The sequence below is a fragment of the Miniopterus natalensis genome, chromosome 4, assembly GCF_054644295.1.
Source record: "Miniopterus natalensis isolate mMinNat1 chromosome 4, mMinNat1.hap1, whole genome shotgun sequence".
In the NCBI taxonomy this organism is placed as follows: Eukaryota; Metazoa; Chordata; class Mammalia; order Chiroptera; family Miniopteridae; genus Miniopterus; species Miniopterus natalensis.
This window is the reverse complement of record NC_142084.1, coordinates 94,827,956-94,848,241: the sequence shown is the minus strand read 5'-3', so window position 1 is coordinate 94,848,241 and position 20,286 is coordinate 94,827,956. Positions and strand designations below refer to the sequence as shown.

The following is a 20,286-nucleotide window of genomic DNA, read 5'->3' as shown; positions in this document are numbered from 1 at the left end:
CTTATATAAAAAATGCAAATAGTTTAAAAGGTCTGAAGAGAAAAGTCATTCTCTTCCTGATCCCCGAGCCCCCCATCATCTCCCAGGGCAGCTACTATGAATGATTTCTGTCGTCTCCTTCCAGAAGCAGATGCTGCGTGTGCCTCACAGGTTAGGGTGGGGACAGAGATGAGACGCGAAACTATACGAAGGGCCTGGCGAGCTCCTCATTTATTCCCTCCTCCGCCTCTCCATTCCTCCCCGGCCCAGCAGTTCTGCAGGGGGACTGGGCACAGGGGTGGGGGGGACAATGGTGAGAAGAGCTACTCACTAATGGCCCCGGTGTACGTCGGCTGCGTAAGGTCCTTGGGCACCTTCCTGTAGATGTCAAACCTGCGGAAAGCAAAAGCGACAGGGGTGAGGTGGGCACGAAGGGCTGGTCTCAGGCAGCAGGGGGACATGATGTGATTGGCATGAACCAGCCACATGAACCAGAACCAGCTCCACCAAGGGGCCTGCGGGACACCCGTTCTGATGGGATCCCCACCCCCCACACTGCCCTGACCCTTGTCACACCTCCTCACAACACTCGTTAGCACCTGAGAGGACCTTGGCCCACATCTGGTTATGCTTCCTGGCTGTTCTTTCCCCATCAGAATGTCACCTTCACGAGGGCAGGGACCTGGTGAGGTTTTGTTCCCCCGATGGCCTGGCGCATCGTGGGCAGGCGCTCAGGGGGCATTTGTGGAATGAACTGAAGCCCCGAGTGCTGGGCTTCTCTGACCTTGAGGGGAACAGGGTGCTATGGCATCATCTATCCACCTCGCCCCGGGGTTTCCACCCCCCTCCTCCTCTTAGAGACTCTTAACCCCAACATAAAACCCTGCCCGGGACCCCGGTCTCCATATCAGCTTGTGCGGCTCCGGCTCTGTCCAATGTGGGTTTTGGCCCCAGGCGCAGAGCAGACACCTTTCTTTCACAGGGATCTCATTAGAGTGGACGGCGGCTGTGGGGGGTGGGGGAGGATTTGGGGTCTGGGACTCAGACAGACTCCACGGTTTAAGTCTGGCCAGCTGTTTAAGACATAAGGCCCTAAGTCACACTGCCCCAGATTCAAATCTTGGCTGGTCTTCTTCCTCACTGTGTGACTTTTAGGCAAATCACTTCGCCTCTCTGAACCTTGGTTTCCTTGTCTGGGAAAATGGGGCAACTACGACCAGACTGGCCAGGCTACTGAGGAGCGGGGGACGTGAGGCCCGGCAGCTTGGACGTTCACAGGGCGGCCCCGCACGCCCTCGGTCCCCTCCCGCACTTGCCCCGGGCGGGCGGCGCGCACAGGGTTCTCCCAGCGCAGCTCCGAGTCCACGCACGATGTTCCCGGCTCGCTGGGTACCGCCCGCCTGGTGGGGCCGCGGCTCTGGCCCGCGGGGTGACGGGCGACGCGGGCCCCGTGATTGGGAAACGGCGCCCTGCTAACTCAATGCGAGGATTTCGAGGGCTTGCGTAAGACCTGATACCGCTTCCTGTGTGCTCACTCCAGGAACACGGGCACCTGGTTTCCTGAGGCCTCAGGGCAGAAACGGTGCCCTGCCGCCCAGCTAACAGGTACCGCTTGCTCACCCGCTGCTCAGCCGGGGCCTGGGCCCCTAAGGGCGCCAGAAACGGCTGGGAGTGTGGGTATGGGGGTGAAACCCACCCACACCTACTCACCTCCCTCATTCTGAAAACGTTGACCCCTCTCATGTAAGAGACCAAATGTGACTCCAACACTGTGTGACCTGGGCATGTCACTTACTTAACCTCCCTGTGCCTCAGTCCTGCTGTCTGTAAAACGGGGCAACGATCATAACTGTCTCACAGACAGAGGTTAGGACCAGATGGATTTGAGCACATAAAGCACTGAGAACCTGCCTGGTGCCCAGGAAGCACTATTTGAGTACTGCTGTTACTATTATTGATGCTCATTTGAGAGACATTTATAAGCACCTACTATGTGCTGGGCCCTCTCTTAGGCACTAGGACATGGAGAGAAAAATCAGTCCCACATGCCTGTAGTTTAGCAGCAGAAACTAATGAAATGGAAGAAGGCAGTGGTGCTCCATCACGGGGTCAGCTGGGGCACCAGAGAGCACAGAAAGGGACCTGGGGAGATCTGGAAGCTTCCTATAGGGGGTGATCTGAGCAGAACAGGATGGGAGGAAGATGAGTATAGGCAAAGAGTAGCTCAGATAGTGAGAACAGCAAAAGCAGAGGCCAAGAGAAGGGTCGATCTGGTGTGCTGGAGGCTTAGTTCGCTTGCTTGTGCTACTAGGCTGGGAACAGCGGGAGCGGCCCCTGAGAGGTGGGAGGGGATCACAATCCAGCTATCTGGCCCAGTTAATACCGGTCACCACCCAGGGCGCACAGGCAGAAACTGGGCCTCACAGTTTAAAAAACCAATGAGCCATCATTTCAAAACTGGGAGTTTTATGGGAAGTCAGAGTCTAGTCACGGTGACAAGGTTGGGGGTGGCCCAGGGCAGAGTGTCAGAACTAGGCAGGGGTGAGTGGGGAGAGATGGGAGATGGTTACACACGAGGGGGGGGGGGGACTGATTAAATAAGTAAATACAGTGAGGACGACGGTGGCCAGGTGCCTGACTGTCGGGGGAGGTACATACAGAGAGAAACGCGGAATAAACCCTGTGGTGTTAGCGTGGAGACGGAGGACTCACTGTGAATTCATGATTTTCAACATACGCAATGCAGAAATACCCATGTGGATGTACACACATCACATGCAGATATACTTCCCAGCTCACTCCATGAGAGGGTCCAGGAACAGTGACAGCCGGAAAGGAACGGACGCACCTGGTACTGAAACCCTGGCTTCTAACTGTCACTCTTTACTCAAAGAAATCAGCTTTTCGGAGCAATGGCCAATTCCGGGGAAAAGACCAGGTGAACCTGGAGCATCATCTTATGTCAGAAAGCAAGTAAGTGTTCAAAAACGTTGGGGGCAAATCAAAAGGACAAAGCCAGCTAAAAGGGGCTCCCGCTGGCCAGAGGACGCACAGTGTGGACACGAAAGTCAATGATCCCTGTAAGAGACTATAACCCGCGGGTAGGAGAGGGAGCCAGAATCTATAGATACAAAGGAACGGACACGGCGGAAGTCTGATGCGGAAAGGGGGGGGCATTTACACGCCTGCCAAGTGCCGCCCCACAAAATCCTTGGGAATTACAAAAGGGAAGTGTCACTTCACCGTGGAGAAACCTGGCAGACATCATCGTAACCAAGCGACCAAGTGAGTGTCACCAGTAGGAGACATGTCACGTGCGTCCACACCATCCCTCCAAACGCACAGCCGCAAATGAATCACGAGAAAACACCAAACCAAGGGCCACGCTACAAAGGGACTGGCCAGCGCTTGTCAGAAGTGTCAAGGCCACGAAGGCAAGTAAAGGCGAAGGAACTATTAGAGTTCAGAGGAGGCAAGAGAACATGACCACCCCCTCACGCGGGATGTCCCGCATCAGAAAAAGGACAGTGGGACAATTGATGGGACGTGAATTAGATACTGTAGAGTGACGTTTGCCTGGTTTTGATAATGGTGTCTAGTTATGTAATATTTGAGGAAACCTGGGTAAAGGGCACATGGAAAGTGTTTGTATTATGTCTGCCAATTTTTTTTGCAAGTCTGAAATGATTTCAAAATGAAAAGTTAAAAAAATTTTTTACTTTAATGGCAATTATAAAAATATTTTAAGGGGGAGGTTTCATATAAATAAAACCCCACCCAGCCTGCTCTCTTCACCCCTGCCTGGTTCCTGGAGGCATCTGGATTTGAAGAGCTGGCTTAACAAATGTTTGCTGAGCGTACTTGGTGTTAGGCAGAATATGTCTTTGTCGGGGGAGGAAGGGGAGGTAGGCTAGGTGAACAAAGGTCTAAGAGAGGAGGTTAGACTTGGGCCAAACTACAGGAGGCAATGGCAATCAAAGGAGGTAGGTGCTCTGGAAAGGGTGAATGATACAAAGCCAAGGTCACTGCTAGCCTGTGCTAGGCTCTTTCACATATTTATTTGGATTTGATGTTCACAGTAACCCTGGCAGACACTGATTTCCCATTTTCCTAGGGAGAAGACAAAGTTTAGCCGTAAGCAACTTGCTCAAAATCACCAAGCCCATGGTTAGCAAAGCTGGGATTCAAACCCAAATCTCAGTCCACAGGCCATGGTCCTCCCACTGCCCTGTACGTGTGGGAATCAGATTAGAGCTCCATTAGTGGTAAGTTAAAGTCTCAAGGTTTTGCTTATTTGCTTTTCCAAAGATGCTGCCTTAGAGCATATGGGAATCTCCTGGAAGGAAGGGACCAGTTCAAAACACATTAGTCATTCAACAGATATTCACTAAGTAGCTACTGGCAGTGTTCTGGATGGTGGGAAAATGAAAGAGGTCAAGGCAGACACGGCCCCTGCCCTCAGGAAGCGGCCAGTCTATCACCGCCTTTGGCTCCCTGTTTAGGGCCATCTAAACAGAACGTTCTCTAATAATGATCCCATTCCCACCGCACAAAACCCGAGCTGGGGAGTGGCGGTGGGGCAAAGGGAGAGCTGAAAAAGACCCTGGGTTCAGGGCTGACCACAAGCGCAGTGAGTCAGCAGTGAATGTCACTAAGAAAACGGGCCACAGGGAAGATGGTGAGAACCCAGGCATGTGACAGACAGGAAAGTGAGCCGTACTCTTTGGCTCACATTAGTCAGGCGCTCGCTGTGGTGATGCAGTGATGAGATTAGCTGTGGCCACTCACTGTCAAAAGAATGTGGAAGAAAGGGCAAGGGGACCGGGGGAGGGGAAAGGGATTCTTGGTACACATCTAGTGTATGCCAGGCTCACGCCAGGCCCTTTCTCATGCAATTATCTCGGCCGGCCCAACCTAAGAGTTAGGGATTATTCACCCATTTTACAGAGGAGGCTCAGAGGTTGGTGACTTGGCTAAGCTCAAACACCTATGAAGTGCCCCAGTTCAGAATGTGAAGTCAGCCCTAATTTACGTTCTTGCTGCCTTCCCCAACAACTTGGGACAAACCAGGACCATTTGGGTAGAAAATACTTCTTAGGAAGAAAGGTTAAAGAACCAGAATGGCTTAGCTTTGAACAGAAAGAGCTTAAGGATGGATTCTTTATGGTTGTCAAAAAATGCTCATTCTCTGACCTCCCGCTAGACTGTGAGTTTCTCAAGCGCAGGACCTGGGCCTCCCTGCTGCCCAGCCCTGCCCAATGCAGGCCCTTGGGGAACCGGCGTGTAGGAATGAGTCCGTGAGTGAATGTGCACAGAGACAGCCCACTGGCTGGACTTCGGAACAAAGTTAAGATGAAACGGATGGTGGGGACACTGGGTGACGGGTCCTAGAGGCTCTTCTACTTCTGTGGATCTTTAGAAATTTCACTTTTTAAAAAGGCAAAACGGGCTTAAATTAAAGCAAGAGAACAACCAACTGGACCTAAGAAGGACTGACCTGGATACCAGGAGAACAGGACCAGTGACTGGAGCAAGGTGGGCAAGAGGCTGGGACAGGATCCAAACATGAAGACCCCACAGGGGCCTCCTGTTTTCCACACTCTCCACTGTGGGGTCTAGAGGGTGCTCTGAGATCACAGCGTCCAAACCCATTCATTTTCCAGGTGAGACAGCGGAAGCCCCAAGAAGAGGAGTGAGTCGCCCAGTTTAAGGTATAATTCAACCCCTGGTATTTAAAACAAAACTAAGCCAGCAAAAAGCTGGTGACATCCTGTTCTCTCTCACGCTCTTGAAATGTCACGTGCCAGTGGTTCTCAAGCAGGCGTGACGCTGTCCCCTAGGTGACATTTGGCAATGTCTGGAGGCATTCTTGGTTGTCACGCTGAGGGTGCCGGAGGCCAGGGATGCTAATAACCATCCTACAGTCGGCAGGACAGCCTCGCACAGCAAAGGATTATGGGCCTAAAACGTCCATGGCCCTAAAGCTGGGAGACCTTGCTTCATGTAGAGCAAAACTTCCCCCATGGGAAGCTCATTTTCCACTGAGCCTGCGTTCGTGGCCTCCCGTGGCCTCTGCTCCCACAGGGGGAAGTCGGGGCTCCAGCCTTGATCACCCCCATCTGCAAGGAGACCAAGAGTCTGGATTCAGAAGTCTCTCCCTCTCCCTATTCGCTCTGTGCCCGAGAAGCAGAGCTTACCTGGAAAGGACTGGGCAAAGGACCCAACGGGAAAACCAAAGTCGATCTGGATTTGTCACTTGCTCTAGCGGTGCAGTGAGTACAGGTGCCACTGGTGCAATCAAGAGGGTGCCGAGTCTGAGCCTCTGACTTCGAGATTCTTTAGGATACAACAAATCCCTGAGGAGTAAACATGTAACGGCACCAGGAGGCAGGAGCATAGAGGATTTACTTAACAGATTCGCTCTGCAGGCCACTGAGCCTGCAGGGCGAGCGGGGAAGGCTGCACAGCCTCACCTCAAATAAACAGGCCTGAGGGAGCTGCAACTGGGAACGTCTGACTAATGGGCTTCTTCGGTAATTTCTTTTCATAGCAGAATGCCTCAGCTCTGCTATTTTAACTTTTGCTGCCTGGGCTCTCACTTCTCCCCGGCTCCTGTAGACGAATCTCAGATCGCTCTGTGGTTCGCCATATGTGGGCGGCTACCAGGCAAGCGCTTGTGATGTCACTGTTTCCAAGGCTTCGTGAACTGAGACGCCATGAGGAGCAAGTCATTGGAAGTGCTGGGTCATTCGGCCCAAAAATAGCCAGCAAGGGTTTTCGTTGGCGCTCGGGCCTCTCAGCCCTGCCTGCCAGCCTCTCAGCCCTCAAGCCCAGCGCCAGGGAGTTAGGTGAGAAATGTGCTGTTTGTTCACTCGCTCGTTTCCTCGGCCTTCCTGAGAACCACTGGCGTGTGTGTATGTGTGTGTGTGTGTGCACAAGTACGTGTGTACACGTGTGCGCGCGCGTGGGGAGCCCAGAGGTCAATGAACACCCCGGAGCTGAGCCTGCAGGCGGTTCTGATGAACCCTAGAATCACTCTCGCTGCCCCCCATCTTCTTGACATTCGGGCAGCTCATGTGAGCTCACCCCCCCTCTGTGAAGGGAAGGGGGAAACATCTGTCTCCGTCTCCAGCCCGGATGGAGGAGCTTTGGGGAGTAACCTGAATAACAACGACAGCACCCACCGCGAGCCTGTCGCCCCGCTGGGAGGGCCCCGGCGGTGGGTGCCACGGTTCTCACCGTTCCACTCGCCCGGGGTGCAGGACTCAAACTCCCGCAGTCTGGCTCCAGGGCACCCACTTCTAACCACTGCGCCACGGGCCTGCCTGGGACAGGAGACAGCCTCCTGCATTTACAGGCTGGGGTGATGACCCTCTGCCCACGTGCGCAGTTTCTCCCTCCAGCCCATCGCCTATGGTTCTCTCCCCAGAGCTCGGTGCCCGCGTGGAAGAGTCTCTACGGGGCAGCCTCCCAGCTCCAATCGCCTCCACCTCTCCCATGTCACAGTACCCTCTCTGTCCACAAAGTCCTACCTTCTCCCCTCCCCTCCTTCCCAAAAAAGCCACCAAATCTGGCCATAGGGGAGGAATAAACCTGACCACTGAACTTCTAGAAGGCCGCCCCCGAGGCAGCCTCCCCTCCTGGGCTCTGCAGGGCACCCCGCTCCAGCTGGGCAGGACGGGGCAGGTATGTTCTGAGTTTCCTGTGGGCCGTGCAGGGCTCAGCCCGCTAATGGCACTCAGCAAATTCCAGGTGAAAATATAAAATGGTGTAGGCTCAGGGCTACTCGCCGCAGCACCAGCTGTAACAGCAAACGACTGGAGACCATCCGAACGTCCATCCGAGGTGACCGGTTCATGAGCCGCAGACCGTCCACAGAGTGAGGGAGACACAGCTGGAAAGGGGAAGGAGGTCTCTACACAGAAAGACAAAAAAGCAAGCTGCGGGGGGGGGGGGGGGGTGTAAAAATAAATGTCCATCGTTGCTTATATCTTCAGAAAGAAACAATAGAAGCTGAGCCCAAAGCTAACCCAAATGGCTGCTTCTGTTATTCCTGGGAGATGCACGAAAGCTACTGAACGTTTAGGGATAATTTTCACAAAAGAAGTTCAAGACCCAATATGGAAAACTATGAAACACGGATGAGGGAAATGTAAAAAGACCTAAATAAATGGAGAAATATACTCTGTTAATGGGTCAGAAGATTCAATATTGTTACAATAGCCTCTGTCCCAAACTGATCTGCAAATTCAACTCAACCCCAAGCAAAATCCTCGCCATTATTTTTGCAGAAATTGACAACGGACTGTAAGGTTCATGTGGCGACGTGGAGGACTCGGATAGCCAAAACGAGAAAATCTCTGATCTTAGGTTAGGCAAATATTTATTTAGTAAAGCAGGATCCATGGAAAGAATTGATAAGTCTTCATCAAGATGAAAAACGTCTGCTCTTCAAAAGGCACTATTAAAAGAATGAAAAGACAAGCAGCAGACTGGGAAAAATATTGCAAGCCACATGCCTGATAAAGGATTTATATGCTGTATAAAGAACTCTCAAAACTCAGCAATAAGAAAACAAATGACCCATTAAAAACTGGGCAAAAGACCTGAACAGACATTTCACCAAAGATTTACTGACGGTGATAACTCCATGATATGATGCTAACATCGAAGTCAATGGGAAGTGCAAATTAAAACCACAAAGAGATACTACTCTATACCAGCCGTTTTCGACCGGTGCACCGCCACAGGGATTTTTAAAACATGCAATATCTATTTAGTCAGGAGCACTGACCTCTTTTTCTTTAGATTGTCAAGTAAAAAATGACAACAGCCACACAACAATAGCCGTCCAGTGTGAAGGAATCAAGATTATATCTTCTTTTTTGGTCAGATCGGCAAAAAAATGTATTTTTTGGTGGGCCTCAGAATTTTAGTAATCAGCTTATGTGCTGTGAGATGAAAAAGGTTGAAAATCGCTGTTCTAAACCTATTAGAATGGCTAAAATTATAACGACGGATCGCACCAAGCGTTGGCAGGATGTGGAACAATTAACTAGAACTCTCAGACATTGCTGGTGGGAAAGAAAAGTTGCACAAGCCCCAAGGAAGAAGGCTTGGCAGTTTCTCCAGAAGTTAAACATGTACCTATCCTACAGCCCAGCCTTTCCACCCCAAGAGAAGTGAGAGTATATTCCCACATAAACACATGTATATGAATAGTCATGGAGCTTAATTAGTAATAGCCACAAACTGGAAAGAACCTAAATGCCCATCAACAGGCAAAGGGACAGACACACGTTGGCACAGCCACACAATGGACTATTACTCAGCAATAAAAAACTCACAGCGGGGTATGCCGTGAGCCACAATATGAACGCTTCTCTAGATAATGAGGCTGAATGAGAGACAAACCGGGGTACCTATGGAATGAGTCCATCTACATAAAATTCTCGAAAGCACACACTAAGTAGAGCAGCAGCAGACCAGCGGGTGGCCGGAGGCGGAGGAAGGGAGGGGCACGGGAGAGGCTGCGAGGTGATGGATACGGCCACTCTCGGTTGTGACGACGGCCTCGTGGGTGTACACGCGCAGTGTCAGGTTTCTCAAACTGTACGCTTTAAGTGTGTGAAGTTTATTTTATGTCACCGGTACCTCAATAAAGCTGTTGGGAAAATTTTTAAATGACAGCCATCATTGAAACCCACCAAATACACTAGCTTCCAGCCCCGCACCCTGACGGTCGGTTGCTGGCTCCCACCTCAGGCCCCTGCCCTTGCCGTTCCATCTGGAATGTTCTTCCCTGAGATATCCGCGTGCTTGCGCCCTCCCTTCATCTAGGTCTATATGCAAATGTCACTCCCCAGAGAGCCCTGTCCTGGCACCGACCAGACCACCACTCTCAGCTCCGGGCTCTGCCTTTCCTGCCTGGCCGGACGGTGTGCTGTGCTGTGTATTTCTTCACGGCCGGAGTCCGCCATATGGCACAGCAGGGACTCTCCTGCCTTTGAGCTCCTCCGTACCCCCAGGGCCCCAAAAAGTGCCAGGCACATAGCTGGTCCCCAGAAATGCTTGTGGGACGGATGAAGGAGGCAGGGTTTCTCAGTGTGGTCTGTGGGCCTGGAGTCCACTGGGAAGCTGATGAAATCTGCAGATCCCAGGGCCCACTGTAGAATAAACTAAACCGGAATGGGGGCGGGAAGGCAGGAGCTGCGCGCCGTAAAATCGAGGCTGAGAAGATGCCGCTGCTGGAACTGCTAAGGTATAAGCCACGTATTTATTTCCAACTTCAAGTGGATTTCCCCAAACTTTCAACTTGTACCCGGGTTGCCAGAGGGGCAGGAAAGGGGACTGGCATCTCCTGGGCTCCTATCCCGCAGACCAAGCACTACTTACACACTTGACCTATCCCACTGAACCCTTCCCGCCACCCATCAAGTACCAGCAACAAAGGTGGAAACTCAGAGAGGCTGAGCCCCTCACCTGAGCTCACACAGCCAGCAAGAGGCAGAATCAGGGCTGGAGCCCCGGACAGCCTCGCCTGGAGGCTGACCGTACACTGACCCTCTGCGGCCTCCCCAGAGCTCCACGCTGGCCCCTGGGGTACTGACTGCCCATGCTCACAGCTGTCCTATGCCCGGGTAGGCCTGGTGCGAGAGCAGGCCGCGGGCACCTGGAGAGTGAGCGAAGGAGGAAGGGTCCCATACTGCGGTGTGGTTCTACCCTGAGGCCCCGACAGGGCGCAGCTGGACAGAGGTCCCCTCCCCCCCGGCTGCCTCCCCCACCTGCAACGGCAGGATGAGCTCATACAGTCCCAGAGCGGAAAGCGCTGTCTGTCGGAGCCTGGGCTTGGCTGGGAGTCAGGCTTCCCGCCGTCAAGGCCACAGGGAGCACAGGCCGAGGGACAGCAAGGGCCCCAAAGTGTTTCCAAATCACTGGAGCCCAGCCACGGCCACGGCCCCGCAGAGGGACACAACAACATCCCGAGAGCAGAAGCTATAAATGGAAATGTATTCTTAGAGGGGCAGATGATGAGGGGGAGGGGGATCAGAAGTGACCCATCATCGGATAAAAATACCAGCGGCATTTAAATGCTGAGCAGCAGGAGCTATTCCGGGGATTGGCTTCTCATGGCCTGGCTCCCCGCCGGGGCACGGCCTTCGACAGATTCAAAAGGAAGGAGCTGCTGGTGCGGGTGTTTTTAAGTACATGAGGCGAGGACTGGGGCGAGGCGGCCATGCCAACGTACCGGGGGGAAGGTGTTGCCTTCCAGGGACGCACACAAGTCCCTTGGCCTCCACCCGCACCTGCCCATGGGGTTCACGTTTACTCTGTGCTGTGAGACCACCTTTTGGAAACATCCTCAGCTGCCCTGAAAAGTCACGGGGGGGCTCTGGCTGGGCCTGGGGGTGAAAGCCTAGGACAGGCTTGGGTTTGGAGAGGCCTGCAGGGCAAGAGGAAAGTGTAACAGAGAAGAAGCTAGAGGGATCTGGGGTCTGGAGAGGGAAAGGAAAGAATGTTTACTCACTGTCTCGTCAAAGTTGTCCAAGATACAAAAACGAGGTTTCTTTGTTTTTACAGAAAAAGAAACTGAGGCTAGGAGACTGTGTAGAGGCGGTGACTCTGAAGCTGAGGCCCCAGGTCTAGGAAGACAAGCAGAACCGAGGCTGGGGAAAGGGTGGAGGGCGCCTAGGGCACAGTGACCACTCCTGCTACGGTTCCAGCTCCCGGCTCCCAAAGCTCAAGGTCACTCAATCAGCACATGGCAAAGCTGTGATTTGTCCCTCCGGTTCTGAACTAGGCTGCACTGGGTCCAGCTGTGAGCTTCAGAAAGTGAGGTCTGGCCCACAGATTAAAAGGGGAGATTTTTTTCGGATGATCCCACGCAAAAACGCCTAAGGAAAGGGATCAGTGTTCTCGCTGGCCTGGGTGAGAGGTGAGTTGGTGACCGTTTTCGTTTGGGGACATCTGAGTACTTTTCAGTTTTCTACAGTCAACAGGTTATAAATCAAAACCAGGAGAGTTGGGGTCTTCAGGAGACCTGTCTCGGGCTGGCCAGCCCGTCTGTGTATTCTCTGCTGGCCCACCCCAAGGCCCCGTCCGTCCCCGCTCTGTGCCTTTGCAGGCACTGCGCCCTCTGCTCCTCCTTCACCGGCGTGTCCATTCTCTCTGTCATTACCAAGTGGCCGCTGCGGACCCAGCACTGTTCCAGGTGCTAGGAATACAACAGTGGTCGGACACGAAACCCCACCTTCGCCTAGCTTACATCCTAGTGGGGAGACGAACGACAGATGAGCTAACACATGTCTGCTGAAAAGTGCCATGGAGAAACATAAAGCAGGCTAAGGGGAGAGGCTGTAACGCGGGTGCTGTTTTAGACGGGGTGCGAGGGAGTCAGAGAAGGCTTATCTGACAAGGTGACACGCAAACAGAGGTCTGAGTTACACGAGACAGGCAACCACACGGATATCCTGGGAAGAGCATTCTAGACAGGAAGGACAGCAAGTGCAAAGGCCCTGAGGCAGGGAGCACATTCGGCAGGCGGATCCAGCTGGCGTGGAAGGTTAGGTAATAAGCCCCGGGTGATTCTTTAAAACTTACCTTGCACATCAGTTTTTGAGAAGCACCATCAGTCCCAGGTTGGTGGAGGAATCCTTTTCCCAGCTGCCCCAGCCCCTGAGCTTCTCTGTCACCATCTGGCATATGGTGTGTATCATTAGCACGTGCAAACCACAATCACGGAATGAACAGCCCAGCCCACTCCGTCTCATTAACACTACTGGTGTCTTCCCCTCGAAGCTGTGAACTCCTTGAGGGCAGAAACTGAGCTTCTGCATCTTGGGGTCCCCAGGGCCTGGCTCTGTATCATCTTCAAGCAACCAGAAGCCCACTGAGCCACAGAAGCCTGGGGTTCTTTCCTAGGCCAAAAGGTCACCTGAGATGTACAGGTGAGTCCCCGAGGGCCACTTGGCTTCTTAACTGCCCACCGGCAGTGAGACGTCACAGACAAGGCCTAAGGGAGGCAGGGAGTGAGTGGGAGAAGGAGGGGCAGGGACCTCCTCCCCACCCCCCCATTTCCAACATCTGCTTCTACTCATGTTTTCCTCAACAGCTCATGGCTTGCCGAAGCCCTTGCTTTAAGGAATCCCACACAGAAAAATGAATATAAAACCAATTCACCAGGGAGTAATCACTCATAGATAGGAAATACCTTTCCCTCCGAGAAAGATTCCAGGAAATATTGAGCGTCCCAAACAAGAGTGGACCTGGGCACTGATCACCTAGCTGCTCCCACCCAGCGACAGACAGCCGGGCATTACCTGTGTCAGAAAGAACCCTCTCCCAGGTGGAAAGTGCCTGCCGAGGTTAGGAAAGTACCAGAAATGACAGCCATGCGGAGGTGCGGCCTGTGGCAACTGCAGAGTCCAGAGCCCATCTAATGGGAGTGGAAAGTCCCCCAGAGTGGCCCATGGCTGAGCCAAGGAGCCCCAGGGTGGCCAGATCAGTGAAAACCAGAGATCTGGGGTCTTGTGTGAAATCACCAATTTAAAAATGAAAACAACTTTTTTTGTTTGTTTAAATAAAACAACATGCAAATCAAAGAAAACAGCTCTGAGGTTCGGATTTGGCCAATAATGCTGAGAATGGACTCGGCGTGTGAGTGCTGGGATGGATCAGCCATGTCTGCCGAGGACGTGGAAGTGAGGACACTGGTGACATGCTTCCTGGGTACTCTCAAGGCTGCTTAGTCCAGGCCCATTTTTTAAGGCAGAAAAATTGAGATCCAGGAAGCTACACCAAATTTCCTAATGTCTAACGTGCAAACTGAGTTTGTGTCACGTGCAGTTCCTCCCATGGCACCCAGGTGCCCCTAAATCTGGCGGCTTTGGGAGCTGTTGTTATCTTAGCCTAGAGAAGACTCAGCTCTGAACCAATAACGCAAGTCAGTAAGAAATCTGATGGGAATAGTGATCCATTTTATCCACGGCTCCTCGGGAACAGAACCTTTCCAAACAGTACGCGGGGGGGGAGGGGGGGTCTGAGCCCAGATGAAGCCGCTGAGGGTGCTGCCCAGGGCGTGCACACGGCCCCAGCGGAGGCCTTGAGCTGGCCGAGGGGCCTGGCGCCAGAGGGAGCCTGGGCCCACGCGAGGACCGTGGCCTACCCGGAGCCGGCCCTCCTCCCTCCCCCTCCGTGAGTCACCCCTGGCTCTCGACTCCAGTGCGCCGGCTGCAGAGTCTTCAGTTTTTCTTGGCTCTGGAGCAAAATGTACTTTTCCAAAGCACACTGATTCAACTGAGTTTTGCAATGCCCTGGCAGCGGGGCCAGCCTGAGCACACGCTGTCCCGGGGAGCGGGGACCAAAGAATGTGGTTATCGCCTCCCCTTTCCTTCTCCCCGAGTGGGAGGATCAGTCCACTCCTGGCAGAGCCCCCCACTGTGCCTGCCATCCCCTTGGCCTCCTCTGGTCACCTAACGGCAGCCACCGCCTCCCTCCGACTCCCCCCCCAGAGCACGCTCCTGGATGGGATTTCAAACCACACCTGCCAGCAGGCCTGGAAGAACTCCTGGAAAAGAGGAGCCGCAGATAACCCGGCCAGGGGAGCCCCCAAACTCCACGGAGCCACACCCCGATGCATCCTTGCTGGGGCTGTGAGAGGAGCGTGGGCCGGGGGTCAGGCTGGTGGTGCACCGAGCACACTGTATACCTGTGTGATTTTTAAAAATAGGCTATTGTTTGGAGCAGTTTTAGATTCACAGCAAAATTAAGTGGAAGGTACAGGGATTCTCCACACATGCCCAGTCTCGCCCTATGATCAACACCCTCCACCAGGGTGGGGCATCTGCTACCGCGGATGACCCTAGATTGACATCACTGTCACCCAGAGTCCACCGCTGACATTGGGGTCACTCTGGGTGCTGCACGTTCTCTGGGTTTGGACAGATGTGTAATGACACATCCACCGTTACAGAATCACAGAGTAGTTTCACTCCCCAAAACATCTCTGTGCTCCGCCAGCCACTTGCTCAACCCTCACCGCCAGCCACCACTTCCACTGTCGCCACAGCGGTGCCTTTTCCAAAGTGTCATGTCCTAGGAATCGTACAGAACCCAGCCTGTTCAGGTTGGCCTCTTTCACTCAGTAATAAGCCCGCTAAGTCTCCTCCACGTCTGTTCGGGGCTTAAAGCTCACGTCCTCTGCGCACCGAGCAGCACTCCAGGGGCTGGGTGGGCCCAGCACACCCGGTGCTTCAGCCCCCGGGGGACCTGCAGGGCTCCGCCTGCTCACGCGTGAGCTGCGCGCCTTCCGACAGATTTTCCTCCGAACCTCCGGTGTTTTTCATTTGTAAAATGGGGATGAAAAGACTATGACCTCAGGGGAGCAAGGATTATACTCGGCAGCACATACAAGGCGTGGACCACAGTTCACAGCACGGAGCAAGCGAGGGAAATGTGGGCTGCAGTTACTGTCCGTCACGAGCACCGTGGCTGCTGTTACGTTTACAGGCTCACTTCTGCCTTCTCTCCACAAAGCAGCGCGGGGAGAAGTGGGGACACCCCAGGCTCCGGCTCGCACAGGCTGAGCTTCAAATCCTGGCCATGCTTAGGCAACTGGCTACCACCTCTCTGAGCCTCAGTTTACTCATCTGTAAAATCGGGGGGGGGGGGGGAGGTGTTTACATCTCCCTCCTAGCATGGTTTTGAGAAACAAATGCAATCACTCACTGGGATGCAGAAAGAGGCCCTGCACCCAGGAGGCAATCCCAGGAGGTTAAATCCAGGCTGCGACGGGGAGCTCTGTGACCAGCCCTCCTGACTGTAGAGTGCCGGGAACAGCGGGTGTATGCGAGGGAAGGGGTGAGAGCCTGCTGCGTGTTACCAGCTAGGAGAGGTGGCTTCAAAGCAGAGTGAGTGCAGGGACAGGCGAGTGCCATCCTGCCCGGCCAGGACACGTAGAGGTCAGCCAGGACCAACTGACTGGGGGTTGTGACACCTCTGCAAATGGCCAAGGCCTGGCTAGCTGTCTTCTTGGTGTCAAATGACAGCAGAGCTCTGGAAGGCGGAGGGAGGCGGCGGCCAAGGCCAGTCAGCACTGTTCCTGTGGCGTCCAAGGTGCGGAGCAGGGACACCGGAAAAGCTGAGGGGATGTAGTCGATCAGCTCACGGGAGCCCACCAGCAAGTCCTGAGGAACTAACTGCAGGGCCCGGCAGTGACTCCTGCACTCTCCAGAACAATGACCTTGGTCACTGGGACCCACCCACCTGGGACGCCCACCTGTACCCAGAAAGGCCTGGGAGGTGTCACATCCCCCAGTGACACTGGGAGGAAGGGACTGTCACGGTCCCCGCTTTCCAGATGAGGAAGTTAAAGGTCACTGCCAGGGAGAGCTGAAGCTGGGACTCACATCTTAGCTTCCAGATTCCCCATTCCCCGAGTCAAGCCCAGGGTTTGCAGAGATGCCACTGGGGCCTCCTTTACAGATGGCTTCCCACTGTTCTGTGTCTGCACTGTTCATTCATTCATTCATTTATTCAGCAATCATCCTCCGCAATATCACTAGCATCTACTCTAGATGCTGATCTGGGCCCTCACGAAATAATGTAAGCCAAGCAGGCAGCCCCTGCCTGCCTGGGGCTAGAATCAAGAAAACTGTTATAAATGTGGAGGGATAGCAGGAAACGGCACAGGAAGGAAAGGCATGGGCCTCCTGCCCTCCGTGACAACTGAGGCTGAAGAACGCATGGGTCACCGTGGGCCCGGAGCTGGCGTCTCTAGGTGCGAGTCCCAGCTCCGCCACTTGCTGGCTGGGCCTTGAGGAATCTACTTCACGGCCCCATGCTTCAGCCTCCCAGTCAGTGAAGCAGTGCCCACCTTGCCGGGCTGCTCTGACAGGGTCCCAGTATCCCACACGGGAAGTGTTCCTTTCGCGGGGTGCCTGGCCCCACCTGGCGCCATGAGTGCGCACTCACCACTCGGCCTGTTACTACGAGCGCCAGAGGCTGCAGGGTGCGAGGTACAGAGGCCCACAAGTATGTCCCCTCCACAAGCCCCTCTGGGGGCTGGCTCAGCAGAGGTGGCACCAGCAGACCCAGGAAATTAGGTCAGAATGAGGGGTGCACGGAGCTCCCCATGAGCCCAGGAGCCTCAGGGCCCCGTTACAGCGACCTCACACAGTCCAGGATCATCTCCTCTGACCACTCCCCACCCCAGGCCCCCTCCCCACTCAGCTCTCTTTCTGCCTCTCCCCAACTGGCCTTTCCTTCTGGACCCCGTTCCAACTCTCTTGACCTCAATCGCACAGAACGAAGGCTCTGAATTCCAGAAACACCTGGAACATTAAAAAAAAACACTTTCTAATCTGGGCTCAGTAATGTAAAAACAAGTGTGTGTGTGTGCATGCGGGCACACAAACACATATGCACACTCCAATTAAGGATCCATTAAGAATTCATACATAGGATGTAAAATTTACAGACACGCACAGGAAAGAGCAACACATTCAGGGGAGCAGTTACACTGGGATGGGGGCGGGGACGCACTGAAGGTGGAAATGTGAGAGCAGAAGAGGAATGTGGGGCTTATGGTTTGTTTCTGAAAACAGTGGCTGGGTATAGGTTATTTCCTATGCCATCTGATGTGTCTACAATGTCCTATGAAAATTTTCTTAAAAAGCTTTCAAGTACCCCAAAGAAATCAGCCGCTATAAAACGAAAAAGAATGAATTACTGATCCACACGCCATGGGTGAACCCCACAGATACTATGCTGAATGAAAGAATCCCGACACACACATACCGTGGGCTCCGTTCCTGTGACTCGGAAGGACAGGCGGAACTCATCAAGGGTGAGGGAGGTCAGGAGCAGGGCACCCCCTTGGCGGGGGTCCTGACTGGGAGGGGGCCCAGGGTGCTGCAGATTCACGTCTTGATCCAGAGGTGGCCATGTGGGTATGTATGTATGTAAAGAGCCATCCAGCTGCACACTTAAGATGACAGCGCTTTATGATCAGCTGTACCTCAATTTAAAACCAATTAAAATTTTAAGGAGAAAAAAAAAAAAGTCAAACCCTCAGCCAAGTTTGGGAAGCCCTTGCACTGGCTTACTAGGTAATATTAGAGACTGCTTTTGAATTTCTTCCTATGCCAACTTGATGTTTGACTCTGTCACTCAAGTATCTATCAGCACCTCCTCTGGGGACAGTCTTGAGCGAGTTGTGATAGCAGATACACAGGGGAAGTGTTCCAAGGCCCAAAGGGCATGGGCAACGGGTGGGAATCCCGGTTTCGCCCTTACTGCTGTGCAAGCTGGACTAAGTGACGATCCTCTCTGACACTCTGTAATCTCATGTGTTGGGATTAAACAAGATAGTGTCCAGCACTGTGCCTCTCACCTATTAGGTGCTAAAAAAGAAAAGTGGGCCCTGATATTATGGTTCATGCCTTCACCCCTGCAGGGGTGGGCTGTATATGGCCCTAGAAATCATTTGGTCTGGCCCTGCCATGGCAACCGCAGGTGAGACTCGAAATTCAATAAATCTAGGAACCTTTTTCACAGCTAATTTTTAAGCTGATAATTTTGTATGGCCTGTGAATGGTGTTATAAATATCCAAGTGGCCTCTGGCAGAAAAAAGGTTCCCCACCCCTGCTTTAGAGCAACACTTTACCAACAGCAGGTGTTGCGAAATCAATTTAGTGGGTTATAAAGTAGCATTAAAAAAATTAAGACTATAATAGAATAGAAATTCTTATTTGCACTGCACCTAATAAAGGAAACATTGTGATGTTTTATACACTGTACACTGGGTATCTGCACTGCACTTAATAAAGGAAACATTGTGTTGAGTTTTATACATTGTACCCTGGGTTGCGACATACTATGTATTTCTTGCGAAGGGCAGATGGTGAAAAGCGATTACAAGCCCTGTTCCGCTGAACCCCATACAGCTCTGTGACACAGAAGGTGCCAGCTCAATGTGGCAAAGTCCAGTTCTTGGAATTAAGTAGGAACAATAATATATTATAAAAATAATTCTAATATTTCCAAGAAAGGCAGATGTTTGATTTTTTTTTTTTTTTAAACAAAATGCTCTGAAGTGGAGCTAATAAGATGAGGGGCAGCTGCCTGGAGGACGTGGCTGCAGACCTGGAGCTGTGCAGAGCGAGCTCTGAATTCCTGGGGCTGGAAGGAGATGGGCAGGCCGAGGGGGACTCAGGGTCGACAGGGTGGTCAACTGGGCCCAGGCCCGTATCTCCCCCCCTCAGGAGGGCCCAGGCGGCTCGGGGGAGCTCTGCAGTGGTCCTGCCCGCGATGGTTCAGGTGGAACCCTGGCAGGAAGGCAGATGGCAGGATCACCCAGTGAGGGAGCCACGCCTGTCCCGCGAATGAGCCGAGGAAAAGTCAAGCTTGGTACTAATAGGTGGTTTATCACCTAATAATCTCATTTTAATAAACAGAAGAACAGGCTTCAGGCTCAGCACCTTCTGCGGGCGATAGCCCCGGGCTAGGACTTGCTTCTCACTGCTCTGAAGTTCACAGACACCTTCAATTCCTGGCAGGTGACAGGGGGTTTGCATTTCTAGGGATGAGGTAACATGTTTACCGTTTTTTAATTCATCTATTCAAGTTTTAAAAAGTGGGCCCATGTAAATGAAATATAAAGTTTAGAATAGTATGGGCAGAGGTAAATATGGCAAAAAGTGTGAACATGGCCTAGGAGGAGCTGAAATTAGGCAAATGCTGCTGAGGACCCTGGGCTGGGGAACCTGGCCATGGTTTTGCAGTGCCTGGCACCAATGGGTGTCACAGAAGGACAGACACACTCCCAGGTGGCAGTGCTCAGGGGGGGACCAGATACCTTAAGGGAGAGCACAGCCAGCCAGCTGCTAAAAATTCTTCACCAACACAGGGTTTTACAACCAAAAGGGGTCTCCTCCTGTCACCGGGGGTCTGCTCCTGTCACCCGGGAGCCTCTCTACAAACACGCTCTCCTTTGTGTGGCCTTGATGTCATAACGAAATCTCCACTCACAATCTTCTCTTCCGTCTTTCTTTATCTGTCGCCTTCATCTCATGTCACCCTTCTCAACTTGTTCTTTTGAGGTCACTGGAGTCTTACAGGAGAGTGAAAAAAAAAAGTACAGAAAGTCCCACACACCCTTCACCCAGCTTCCCTAATTCTCACATCTTACAGAACCACAGAGAGAGTCTTAAAACGAAGTCTGCCTTGGTACATACAGTACTATTAACTAGCCACAGACTTCACTGGGATGTCACCAGTCGTTCCACTAATGTCCTTTTCTGGTCTCA

The 20,286-nt window shown here is 52.9% G+C and overlaps 1 protein-coding gene across 1 annotated transcript in view; it reads right to left on the bottom strand.

The window, feature by feature from the left end:
* ERGIC1 (endoplasmic reticulum-golgi intermediate compartment 1) overlaps nucleotides 1-20,286 on the bottom strand; it is an 81,945-nt gene that overhangs the window by 40,609 nt on the left and 21,050 nt on the right. Inside the window, exon 2 of the mRNA XM_087816976.1 lies at nucleotides 311-372. Coding sequence (XP_087673102.1) covers nucleotides 311-372 — 62 coding nt within the window. The remainder of the gene's footprint in view (nucleotides 1-310; nucleotides 373-20,286) is intronic.